General features: G+C 37.9%; 4 protein-coding genes and 1 pseudogene across 5 annotated transcripts; 3 read left to right on the top strand and 2 right to left on the bottom strand.

Moving 5' to 3' along the window:
• Positions 1–578: 578 nt before the first annotated feature.
• Positions 579–2,037, bottom strand: LOC129747062 (GTPase Era, mitochondrial-like). The gene is made up of 2 exons (XM_055741075.1): positions 1,680–2,037; positions 579–1,474 (listed from the first exon to the last, which is right to left on the bottom strand). The coding sequence occupies exons 1-2, from the start codon at positions 1,926–1,928 to the stop codon at positions 611–613; spliced, it is 1,113 nt and encodes a 370-aa protein (XP_055597050.1). The 5' UTR covers positions 1,929–2,037; the 3' UTR covers positions 579–610.
• A 570-nt stretch (positions 2,038–2,607) lies between these two features.
• On the top strand, positions 2,608–5,475 carry LOC129744807 (uncharacterized; annotated as a pseudogene).
• A 1,703-nt stretch (positions 5,476–7,178) lies between these two features.
• On the top strand, positions 7,179–8,483 carry LOC129745945 (uncharacterized). Its single transcript, XM_055739343.1, has one exon. It carries the CDS (start codon positions 7,494–7,496, stop codon positions 8,343–8,345), a length of 852 nt encoding a protein of 283 aa, XP_055595318.1. The 5' UTR covers positions 7,179–7,493; the 3' UTR covers positions 8,346–8,483.
• On the bottom strand, positions 8,421–9,999 carry LOC129745944 (GTP-binding protein 128up). Its single transcript, XM_055739342.1, has 4 exons — positions 9,815–9,999; positions 8,912–9,747; positions 8,692–8,814; positions 8,421–8,632 (listed from the first exon to the last, which is right to left on the bottom strand). The coding sequence occupies exons 1-4, from the start codon at positions 9,854–9,856 to the stop codon at positions 8,530–8,532; spliced, it is 1,104 nt and encodes a 367-aa protein (XP_055595317.1). The 5' UTR covers positions 9,857–9,999; the 3' UTR covers positions 8,421–8,529.
• Positions 10,000–10,777: 778 nt separating this feature from the next.
• LOC129749748 (uncharacterized) lies at positions 10,778–12,334 on the top strand. Of its 2 annotated transcripts, XM_055744815.1 has the most exons (4): positions 10,778–10,869; positions 10,945–11,097; positions 11,159–11,412; positions 11,480–12,334. In XM_055744815.1, the coding sequence occupies exons 2-4, from the start codon at positions 11,082–11,084 to the stop codon at positions 12,137–12,139; spliced, it is 930 nt and encodes a 309-aa protein (XP_055600790.1). In that variant the 5' UTR covers positions 10,778–10,869; positions 10,945–11,081; the 3' UTR covers positions 12,140–12,334. The 2 variants fall into 2 exon arrangements, with proteins under 2 accessions (XP_055600790.1, XP_055600789.1); XM_055744814.1 differs by lacking the exon at positions 10,778–10,869 and having other exon boundaries at positions 10,892–11,097.
• The last annotated feature ends 514 nt before the right edge of the window (positions 12,335–12,848 follow it).

Consider the following 12,848-nt stretch of genomic DNA (forward strand, 5'->3'; position numbering starts at 1 on the left):
AAGTAAAAACGTGTTTTAAAATTGATAAAAGTGAAAAATCAAAAATTTTATGATGGTAAAAATAGAGAAACAATGTGTACATCATGTTGCAGTGCGTACATTATAGATCAAGGTTATTTTAAGATCATAAGAGCTTATTTCGTGGTGCTCAAAAATTATAATATTTTCGAAACTTGAGAACCAAGCTAGTTTTTTTAAATATCTCTGTAAAGATGATAAGGAGATTCCTTTTTTTGTGAAAAATTAATACTATAGGAAGAACGAAACAAATCCTCATGAAAATTTATTTAAGAAAATACGCACTTTCGTAGAAAAGCGTAGTTCTCATTATGCCTCGGGTGCTCGTTATGCCCTCATCTCCCCTACTCTTCTTCTATAAAGAAGAGAGAATATGTTAAAACAACGAATACTTCAACAGAACACTAAAAGTCTAGAATACTTATGTCATCAGTGTATGTTTTATTTACTTTAAATTAAGGGCCCTGGTAGAAGAATTCTGGTGAACGGTAGGAGTCAAACCCTTTAAATTAGCTTTAGATTTTTTTATTTACAAAGGGGCAGTTCGAATATAATGTTTAAATACAGAACTATCAAATTTACAGCCAACTTTTTATTCTTTACTCTTCACTCGGGTCGAAATGGTCAGCGAAACCGACACGGCAAACGTCTCTATCAAATCGGACGTAACTCTTTCGGTAATCTGCCTCAGTTTGCCATTGCCCTCGCCACACACCAACCGCTCAATGCGTTGACTGGGACAAGTCACCACGGCGCTTGCAAAAATCTTTCCCTTAATGTTTTCGTAAAACTCCAGCTCAGTTTGCAAATTGTAGGGTATTTCTTGAGGAAGATAATCCAACAGTCGCGCTCGAACACTTGCAATGATGAGCTGTTCGGGTGACTGGTCAGTGGTTTCTGATGCCAGATGCTCCCAGGAGCCGAGTTTGGCATGCGAGTAGATGAAATCCATCACCTCTTTCAAGCCATCGCCCGTGATGGCCGACACCATGAAGATTTGAGAGAAATTTGACCATCCCTCAGATTCTGGTTCTTTCTTGGAAGTAGGCGTACTTTTCCTTTTCTTTATGTGGTAGTTTTTTATATTTTCCAGCTCATTGTTCGTTATGTTGCGGACAATGTCCAACAGTGCTCTTTTGGATTTCAGCGTATCTATTTTGTTCAGTATCAGAAAGCTAGGAATATTGGTGTGTTCTTTGAGCACATTCAGCAAGATTGGATTCAGGGTGTTCCGAGTCCAACTGTTGGAAACATCGTGAACCACACCGATTAGATTTGAATTCTGGATTGCATGCCGACAAGCGGATAAGAAGCCTGATCCCAGCTGGTGCTTCTTTATTTCACGATCACCTACCAGCCCTGGGGTGTCGAATAAGATCATCTGTGAGTTGGAACGATTGTGAACGGCCTTTGCAGTATCTCGAGTTGTGTGCACCTTCATCGATGTGGGACAGACCTACAATGGATTTCAAATAATCAACCAAACGTTTTCCTTAACCTGAATTAATAGTTCATTGTAACTGATAGGCTACGTTTAAGTTAATAAATTACAAATTACAATTACAATTACAATTAAAATAGTCTACAGTTATCGGAAAATATTATTACGCTAAATTTAAAATTATTACCAAATATTTTTATTACCAAAAAATAATGCTTACCCTATGATTGATCAAATGGTTTATCAATGTGCTTTTTCCCGCATTCGGTACACCGATTATGGCAACCTTTATCAAACGCTCCTTTGAAGCTGGTGTTGTGTGGCTCGAATCCTTTCCGGCAGAGACCAATCGATCTTCTCTCTTCGAGGTGACCTGTTCCGATGCTTTGACACTGAAGTATCGACTCGCCTTCAGGGAGCCGATCGCACGGCTGCTCCGGAACAAACCTATCACATACATTATGTCCATACCTTGTTGAACTATTCAAATTATAAGGGAAACCGGCGATCCATTCCGGACCGAGAAGAATAAAATCCTGAGCAATGTTTTTGTTTTTCTTTGTTATGTCACCCGCGTGCCCGCGAGATTCACATGCTGTCAATTTTATGCTGAGGCTGTGAAAATTATGTTTACACTCAAAATTAAAAACCTTTTTTTTCTAAATATTTCGTAATTAATTTTATTTTCAGATTTGCATGCTTTTTTTTTATTCCTTATTTATTTCAAACTCACAAACAGTAGTGTAAAAGTTTTCTTATAGAATAAAACTTGTTTTGATATTGAAGCGTAAAATTTTCAACACTTGATGGCTGATATTTTAATGGAATTGATGACTTAAAATTCAAGGCAGTAAGGCCCCTTGTCCCTCATGTAAGTCGTGGACTAGTTTAAAGTGCCATGTATCCATATTAAACAGTAACTGTTAAACTTTAACAGTTCTTTTCAAACATGATTTTCAAACTGCATCGATATAAAATCATATGAGCTAACGTTAAATCAATAAAGCACAATTACAATTACAATTACATGTCCAAATGAAATATTGTGCAGGTTAATATATTTTTTTTTTCGATTTAGCGATCCATCTGGCAGCACTTCCCGTTTCGACCAATCAGAGATAACCACATCGGCCCGAAAGCAAAAGTGGGGTGGACTGGGCAGTTTTTCATTCGATCGCAAACTTTCCCAGAGGTTTCATCATCCGTCTAGCTACGTCTCGCGACTGGAAATTCTGAAGTGCCATGAACCAGGATCAACATTTCCAAACAGTCACTCCAAGAGGACGGAACAAACCCGGTGAACAGTAGTAAAGTTAATATAGATGGAAATCATCTAATCGATTATCTGGAGACGAAATGAATCAACCTTGACGTGAATTATTAGGCGAAGTAAAAGTGTGATACCTTTGTGTTGAAGTATAAAATTCAATAATTAATCAACGAAAAATGAGCGCTCCACTTGTGATAACGGTTCCGACCAAATACATCCCTATCAATCTGGCCCCGGTCATCGGCACAACGATGGTGAAAAAGGAGTTGAAGCCTATCGCGGCGGGCTTCTCGGATGGGGAGGAATCCGTTTCGTCGATGGAGGAGTTCCTGGTCCGGGGCAAAAAACGTCGCCTGGATCATCTAACATGGGAGGAGAAAATTCAACGGAAGTAAGTAGCCCCCTGATAAGGCAACGATTTGTTTTGGGTCCGGGAATTCCCACAGCGATAACCTTGGAGGCAACAAAGCAGTAGAATTTTCCAGAATCAATGAAGGTGGTGACGTGTCACTGAACTGCCTGTATGAGGCGATATGATAGGGTAGAAGTATCAATTATCGGTTTAAAAAAAATCGAAATTTCTATGGAAATCCCATTGACAAGGAAAAGGTTTAGAAATTAGATTCTTTGATCTAATGAATTATTAGAATTTTGATAAAAAAAACAGTTTAATTTTATTGCTTTAATTACCAATTTAGAATGTTGATATTCAGAAATTTCGATATACCATTCCTTTTTTTCTAATTCCATAGAAACACATCGTAGACATTTTTCGTTATGCTACATTCGTATGGAGCAAAGTTACTTATTGCGTCTTAACAGTTGTAGAATAAAAATGCTGATGAAATATTCAATGGGAATGGGGGTGCAATTGGCCTACAGTAGAATTGTAGCGAAATTACTGAAATACAATACTCATATTAATGAGTCATATTCTTGTGTAAAATGTTCATGCTGAAATCTTACGGCCTCTATAATAAATGTTTTTTCATAAGTTTATGAAAGCGATGGGTCAATTTTAAATTAAAAATAATTATTTATTAAAATTTCAATTCCCGTAAATTTAAGCGAATAAATTTTTAAACATTTGCAATTAACTTGAATTTTTATCCTAATTTACAGAAAACTAAAAAACCGCGTAGCGGCACAAACATCTCGGGATCGCAAAAAGGCCAAAATGGAAGACATGGAAAAAACCATCCAGGAACAGTCGGATCAAATCGCCGAACTGCAATGTAAATGTGACACGCTACAGTCCGAGAAGAACGCCATCTACGAAAAGTATTTCGATCTGGAGAACCGTTTCGACGAGCTGAAGCGAAGACTCGACGAGCAACTAAACCAACAACAGCAGCCGCAGCAACAATCTCAACAACCTGCTACCGTTCCAATCAAATCGGAACCTGACACAGATGCCCTGCATAGTGTTGGCTCAGTTTCCACCCTACTAGGATCAGCAGCATCCGCTTTTTTCCCTCTGCAGCAGGGATCTTATTCAATGGAAACTCAGACGACACTGGGCCGGGCCGGTCAGAACAAGAGCGACGACGAAAAGGTAGCAGCTCTTTGGAAGATAATTGCTCTTTGCCTGCTCTACAGGACATGCTCGAAGAGTTCGACGTGTCCAAGCTCGAAGAGCTCGCCGAAAGTCTCCTGGCCAACGTCACCAGCGAGCTGGAAGACTCTGATCGAGTCGGCGGCCAGCCAGATGCCCAAGATGCAGGCACCTTCAGCCGGCTGTCTGGACCAATGGTGGGGACCCCAGCAGAACAGCTGGAACCCAGCCAAGAAAGCGATGATGGTCAAGGAAGCAGCCTAATTCTGACCACCCACAACTACTCCAAGTCACCCTTCCACGTAGAACGACTATCGCTTATCCCCGAGAGCCAACAACAACAGCAACAGCCAGACTCGAAACACACTCTTTTTGGAACCTACGATGACGAAAGCAACTGCATCACCATCGTATTGAAGGACGAACAAGACGAAGAACAACTCCCACTGGAAGAGGAAATCATCTGTGAGAGCCAACCCGACGACGACGCCGAAAATCTAGAATTCAAAATCAAAATGGAACCTCCCCAGGAGCTGCTCTCCCCAATCCCGAGCAGTTGTTCCAACTATTCGCTGGACGAACAAACTCCCCAAGCATCCCAACCGGACATATTCAAAAGTCCCCTCACGCCGAGCTCATTCATGTCCGATGCCGGTTACGAATCGCTCGGATCGCCAACCGGATCCATCGATTACAACATGACTTCGCTAGACGAACTCTGGAATCTAGACCTTTTTCCAATTTTAAACTAAAACCAACCAGTTTAGTAACAGATTTGTAATTAGTTTATGTTTGCCCTTGTAAATACTGCAGTGATGTACAAAGTCGTTTCTAATTGTAGGAATATAAGAAAATAGTTAAGTTCGAGTTAGGCTGTTTCTGTAAAAAATAGTTTATTTATCTAGCGCTTAGTGACAGATGAACTGTTTTCTCTCTTAAGTGTTTTGCGTTAAGTCTCTAATTGATAGAATCACGTAACAGTAGATGCTATTAGCTTATTTTGTGCACAAAATAATAATTGTTCAAAACATGAACGCATCACAGGAAAAGAATTTTAAAATAAGTAATGATGATCATTGTTACAGATTTTGCAATTTTTCACCTATCTACTTTTGTCAAAACTGCAAATGTGGCACGCGCAAGAATTTGACTTGGAGTCAGTCACAAATACATTTTGATATCAACCAAAAACTGTAGTTTGGTTTTTATTTCTGGGAAACTAGCAAGCTATCTCGAAACGGAACACTCCCTATAAGCAGTTTTTATTTGATGACAAGTTTTTGAATGCACAATCTTGGCCAAGAATCAGTCCAGTAAACCAGAAGCTGTCTTAAATTTTAGCTCGACCATCATTTCCTCGAGTGCCTCGATGCGTTGAAAGTATGATTTTTTGACCGTCGAAAATCACAGAAAAAAGATTTTGGGAACAAAAGAACATATTATTGGAGGATGCCAAATGATTGCGTAAAACATCTTAAACTGGTGTTCAGCGGAAAAAAAATTATTGCATAAAATCAACTTTTTAGGGTTTGGATAATTTTAGGGCGACAAAATGTCTATGAATGAACTTAAAAATAACAAAATACAATCGAAATAATCACCAATTCTTGTTATTTTCATCATTTTTTTGTATTTTGCAATGTTTGTTGCATTTGTAGTTTTTGCAATTTTGACATTTTTCTCTTTTTCTGTTATTTTTGTCACTTTTGTCAATGTTGTACGTGGTCGTACCTAAATATTGTTTTTTTTTTTTATTGATTTTGTCTTCATTTTTTAATTAGAACATTTTTCTGCTCTTTGTTTTTGCCATTCATGCCCGTTTAAAACTTTTGCCAGTTTTTCAATTCAAGCAATTTTCTCATTTTCGCTTTTTGCCAATTTCAACTTTTTCGTCATTTCAGACATTTGGTATGTTTGGTCGTTTTTGTTAATTTGGTCACTTTGATAATTTTTGTCGTTTTTGTCATTTTTGTCATTTAATTTTTGCAATTATATCATGTTTTTATTTAATTTTTTTTTTTTGTAATTCTTGTCCTTTTTTGTTATTTTGAAAATTTTGTGATTCCATCATTATTGTCGATTTTACACTTTCTTTTAATTTTTGCTATTTTTGTAATTTATATTATTTTTGCAACGTTAAGTAATTTTTGTAATTTTTTATTTGTCATTTTTATAAGTTTTGTAATTATCTGTAGTTATTTTTATCATTTTTTGTCATTTTTGTAAATTTAATAATTTTTTTTAGTAATTTTGATTATTTTTGTGATTTTTATCTTTTTTTTTGCAATATCGGTTATTTATTATTTTTGTTTTTTTTTTAACTTATTTGTAATTTGTGCCATTTTATATATATTTTTTTTAAATTATTGATTTTTTTTATTTCTAAATTTATTATCTTGTCATTGATAATTTTATTATTTTGTCATTTTTGTAAATTTAAAAATTTTGACATTTTTGTCAATTACCTAATTTAATTTGTCTCAATTTTTTGAATTCATTCTTCATTTGTATTTTTGTCATTATTTTTTGGTAAATTTTGTAATCGTCGAAAAAATGGGAATTTTTGTAATTATTGTCAATGTCTATCAGCTTTAACTAGTGGATTAAAAACATAAAACCAATTCACGATGCCTGTCTTCCGAAATTTTTAGAGAGCCCAACGGTGATAATTGAGAATACTTCCTTCCACGTAATACAATAATAGCTCGACAGTTACGTGCATTTTAACAATCTTTTATTTATGCATATTTTTAAACAGACTTTGATCAAATGATCATAACCATGAGCTACCTACCATCTGGAAGAATAGCAAATAGTGGTCTAGTTTGGTGCTGAATTGACAATACATATAGGTAAAATCGTATCGAGCTTGATTGGAAGCAAGAATTCACAAACGCTTCGGGCAAAAAACCAACCTGTCGAAAGACAATGATGAGCCAGCATGCCCATTAGACAAGACGTGGCTAAATATGATGGACCGAAAGAATTCCAGTTCTGATCGAGTCAGCACATAACATTTGTTGGAAATACTTTGGTTGACAAAACCGGACTGTGTCGTTGAAGGCGTTTGAAAAAGCCCGCGGATTGACTGAAGGTCGTCAGGAAGATTGCACTCCTGATCCACTCAAAAATTAATATAAAGCGTGGCACATCGTTCGGACTAGCTTTCAAACTAACAAAGTTCAAACGATTCGACTCATTGAATAGCGATGTACGGTTTATTGTACGTTTTGTGGGTTAGTGTAGTTGGAGCTGCCGTCAATTCTCTAGAATCAAATGCGCTCCTGAAACGATGTCCTTGTGTTCCGATCAATACATGTTACAGCCAGGGTATAAGTTTGAACGAGCAGAACTATCTTAACCAGTATTTCCAGTGCGTTGACCACATGAAGATCCACTGTTGTGGGCCATACTATCCTACGTTGGGTAGTGAGGACTTCTATTTCGATGAATCGAATCTGGAACCACAAAAGTGGCGTGCCGGGGAAAAATATGAAACAGTTTTTGTGGGAAACCCACCCGAGAAAGTAATGGTCGTTATGGCGGAAAAAGCTACAACTGCACCACCGGCCAGAGAAACCGTTCAAATCGTAACTGTTGTACCAGAAATTTTGGAAACGACCACACAGTCTGATGAATCCACCACTATGCTTGATTTTGCGGAGGCAACAACTGTAAAGACGGAAGAGATCACAACAACGGAATTTATCGATGATATTACAGAAAGCCCAGAAGTCGTGACTAAAACAAGTACAAATGAGGTAGAAGCAACGACCGACTATCTAACAACTTCCATCCCCAGCACAACAGTAAAGGAAGAACAACACAAGACTGGCAAATACCTTAAACGAAAACCCACCAAAGCGGAGCGGGAATTTCACCAGAGCGAACCCCATCGAATGCGATTCCTACCTACAGTAACTCCTTCTAAAGTTCGTTCTACAACTCCTAATCTGCGAGTGGTTCCGATCAGAAAAAGTCTATACAACGCTGAATTCAGAAAACGATACCTTAGTGCCAGACTTAACAAACCAGCTTCAACATCTACGAGCAGCAACTAGTCGGCTTTCTTTTCTGTCTGTTCAGCAATTACCAAAAAACCAACCAACATTTTTTCACAAAAAAAAAATGAAAGCTGCTTTTGAGTAAATGTGCATTTTACATTATTGGTTTTTCGTATCAATAAATTTTAATAAACTTACACAACACTGTCGATTGATCCAGCTTTCTAACACTCCGAACGTTCTAGACCTTCTTGACAATCTGGACGACATCCTCGTCGTTGAGGACGTGATCGATTCCGACCTTTTGCGGCTGATGCTTCACCGAGGAACCCCAAACGAGAGCACTGGAAATTGAAAACAAAATTAGTAAAGCATGTTATATTATATTGTCACCTTGACTTACTATTTGAATTCCTTTGCAATCGTACGATGGAGCTTATTACAAAAGCTTTCGATCGACGTGTGCTCGTGGTGCAACACAATTGGTGAGCTATAGTCCGGTAATTGACCCTTCGGTTTAGTGTAGCTAAATTGAAAGATTGATTCAAATTGAATGTTTAAAATGTTCGTACAATTTAAAGATCAAATACAAATTGTGATGTTTGTCTTGAATGCATACTCACATGCGCACCAGCTTCAAATAGCTCCACATCATTTCCAGCAAATCGTCAAAGTTCCAGTGATGGTGGGCGGAAATCGGTACGCAGTGGGGAATCTTGTATATCACATCCAGCTCTTCGATGCTGATCTGATCGATCTTGTTCAGTAGATAGATGCACGGAATATAGATCCGGTTGCCTTCGATCACGTCGATCAGATCGTCGGTCGTGGCGTCATACTTGAGCGTGATGTCCGCATTATGGATCTTGTACTCGGACAAAATGGACTTTACCGTGTCCAAATCCAGTTCCGATTGGGAAACGGTTGCATTCAAATTCACGCCGCCCTTGTCTTTCTTGCGGAAACTTATGTTCGGCGGTTGTTTATTCAACCGCAGCCCGAAACCTTCCAATTCATGTTCTAGTAGCTTTTTATGGGTCAGCGGTTTTAACACATCAAGCACCATAAAAATTAGGTTGCAAGTTCGGGCCACCGCAATAACTTGTCGACCACGACCTTTACCATCTTTAGCACCCTCGATAATTCCGGGTAAATCCAGCAACTGAATCTTTGCGCCCTTATATTTAATACATCCGGGAACCGTTGTAAGCGTGGTGAACTCGTAGGCCGCCACTTCAGAGTAAACACCCGCTAAATTAGATAGTAAAGTTGATTTCCCCACCGAAGGAAACCCGACAAAACCGACTCGAGCGTCTCCGGTTTTGGACACTTCGAAACCCTGCTCAGATGCACCGCCGCCACCTTTGGGGGTGATCAGTTCCCGGCGCAGTTTAGCTAATCGAGCCTTTAGCAGACCCAAATGGCCGGCCGTGGCCTTGTTCCGTTGAGTACGGGCCATCTATGGAACCATAACAAATATATGAACCATAACCTCTCAAAGTCGAACAACTCCAAAAATCACTTACCTCGGCCTCGATTTGGGCGATTTTCTCCAGAATTGTACTCATGGTTGCAGAATCGGTTTAAGCTGATCGTCCCAAACAGGTTCACCGATGTTCCGGGGCGATTTTTACAGTTAAAAATGACCTAAAACCGAGGAAATAACTTCAAATTCGACAATGTGTCAGGCAGCCGACTGAACATGGTAAAAAAATTAGCAAATACGTCAACATGTTTTTTGTGGCCGTCTATAAATGATGACAATTATTCCGAAATTTTTCGGCTTAAAAAGCCTTTTCAAAGTAATCTTTTCATCACTTTGAGCATAGCAAAATAGTATCTAAATTTAAATTGGTTATCACCCTTTTGTTAAACTATATGTGTAGATGGAATAAGAAGTCCACCAGGATGAAGATCCAAAAACAATATTCCTATCCATTTGTTAATGATCAAATTAAATATTGTATTTAAAATATATCTGCAAGCATAACATATTTTAAAAAAAACTTATGGTTATTAAAATTAAATTTTCATTGTGCCTTTTGATAACTCAAACATGTTTTCAGCGTAAGTTTATTACGTTTATTAAACATTTATAAAATATTTTTGTCTTTAAATGCTACAGAATAGTTAATTGAAACGGGTTACTTACCTTTTTTTTTAGTTTAACACGTTTTATTCAATCCATTTTTTTAACTTGATAAACTTTGAAAAGGCTTTTTTAGATTAATTTTAAATTTAAAAAAAATGGAAGCCCTGCTTCAAATTTCAAAAATCAAAACACGAGCGACATGCGTGTCAAAAAAGCGTTTTATGACTGAGAAAAAATCGTTTTATGGAATCATGTGATTTATCATCAACTTCATAACTGAACATTCATAAGCTTAATTTTTCAATTTATGTTACTAAAAAAAGGTAATTTATTAGTCATATTATTTTTAGCCGACCAGAATACGCAATTCTTTCATAGTTCATAACTGACAGGATCATATTTAGCATCAAACTTAAATATCTTCTCTGAATTCATCAGTTAACACAAATTTATAGGTTATCATCTGTTGTCTATGGATTTTCGAGACGAGTAAAATATGGAAGAACAAAGCATTGGGATTGGGCCTGCTAAAAAGAATAAAGCCTGCTCTTTACTCTTACACAGATTTCCATAAGAATGACAGCTAATCGGAGTGAAATTGGAGTGAAGGCTGTTTCTCTCTCTGTTTAACACACGAGAAATCGTATACCGGGACTGCGAGCGCGCCCATCGCCCATTGTAATTTAATTAAAAAACGGAAAATGTTTAACAGAAATGGTAAATATTCCCTTTTACTAGTTTAAAATACATTTTTTCCATATTCGAATTCTTTTATCAGCGATGGGCTTCCCAAGAACTCCCGCCCCAGTTCGAAACTCATCTCTGCTGATGTCGGCATCGGCCATCCTCGAAACACCAACAATGATCAGGAAAACCGGAAGTCAGAATACTGGTCCGGCGAATAGTGGTTCCATTTTACAACCTGCTTCAGCGGCATCTGCCGCAGCAATGCAGTTCCTCATGATGCAAACTGCCTTTACCAACCCAGAGAAAGCCCACGCCGCTCACCAGAAAAGTATTCCGGAACGAACGGTAAATTTAGTTGTACATTCCAATCTGTTATAAAAATTCACTTTTAATTCTGGCATCCGATTTTAAGGAATCGAGCGTTTCCCATTTTAATTTGTCCATGTCCAATATTCCGGATAGCACAACGACGGTTGCTACACGGATTATCGAAAACTATCAAGTTTCCAGTAATGGAAATGAACTGAAAAGAAAGTTGGAGCCCGTACCCTCGAAGTCGTCGAAAAGAGGCTCATTCGAATTGCTTCCCTTGAGGCCGCACAACCGAATCGGTAAGTCCAATTTCAATCTCAAAGCTCTCCCACCGATTCCGTCAAGATCGGACAGACAAGATTCGTCCAGCACAGCCAAACCTAATGTCGGCAGTATGCTTCGCATCATAACTGGTTCGGTTGATAATATACTGAAGCTTAGCAAAAGCCCACAATCCGGAGACGGATTGACCCTGGTGGAGCTTTTTGCCAATATATTGAGCTTCAAAACGGGTGCGTACGATTGCGAGAAGATTCTGCTGCTGCGCAATCGATCCGGTCCCATTATTCAGGGAGTTTTCTACGAAATAGACTTTCGTATGGCCGGAATTGGGGTGGGTGATCTGGTGCGTTGCGTTGGCCGCCTTTCGGGTGGATCCCGATTGCAGATATTGAAGATTACACATGCTTCGCTCGAGGACGAGCAAATGGCTGCTCGGCTTCAAACCGTGAGCGGATTTGTGACCAATGTTAAACGTTGATCGAATCGTAATTAATTTGTATAATATTCTTTAAAACTTCTGAAACTGAAATGGTGTGTAAAATATATGTCGTCATACATAGAATCTAAAACTACGGATTCATCTAATATGATAATCAGATTTTTAGTCAAACTCATCTTCTTAGTAACCGGTATTTTATAATAAAATTTGCAACTTATCATTACTGTAACTAAACTAAGGTTCTTTAAATGGGGTTTCTAATCAACAGTAAATAAACAAGACACGTCTGATTTGGTTGGATACCAGAATCATAAGGACTGGGTCGTTTATTTCATCTTATCTTCAGAGACAGCGAGGTTTCTGTTCCCAGAAAGGGATTGGACCTTTATATCGAAGGTCAGGGTACTATATTAAAATATTGCTACAAAACGATCGCTTTTTAAACTTATCTAATTAAGTCACTCGTTCAGAAAATCTAATATGTGGTTCCAGATAAGAAAGATTCAACTTTCTTTTATGGGTTTTCGGGGATAAGCTAGGAATAACGACTCGATTCTTTATGAGACAACATTTGTATACTTACCTAATTTATTAAGAAGTTTGTTTGAATTAAATCATCTAAATAATCATAGCGCGTGCTTTAGATCATTTATGAATTGAAAACACTAGATTTAAAATAAATAAAAGAGACAATATACTTTTTTCTTGGGACATTGTTCTCGAATTTAACGCATCAATAAAAACAAAA

The sequence above is a fragment of the Uranotaenia lowii genome, chromosome 2 (assembly GCF_029784155.1).
Source record: "Uranotaenia lowii strain MFRU-FL chromosome 2, ASM2978415v1, whole genome shotgun sequence".
Taxonomy (NCBI): domain Eukaryota; kingdom Metazoa; phylum Arthropoda; class Insecta; order Diptera; family Culicidae; genus Uranotaenia; species Uranotaenia lowii.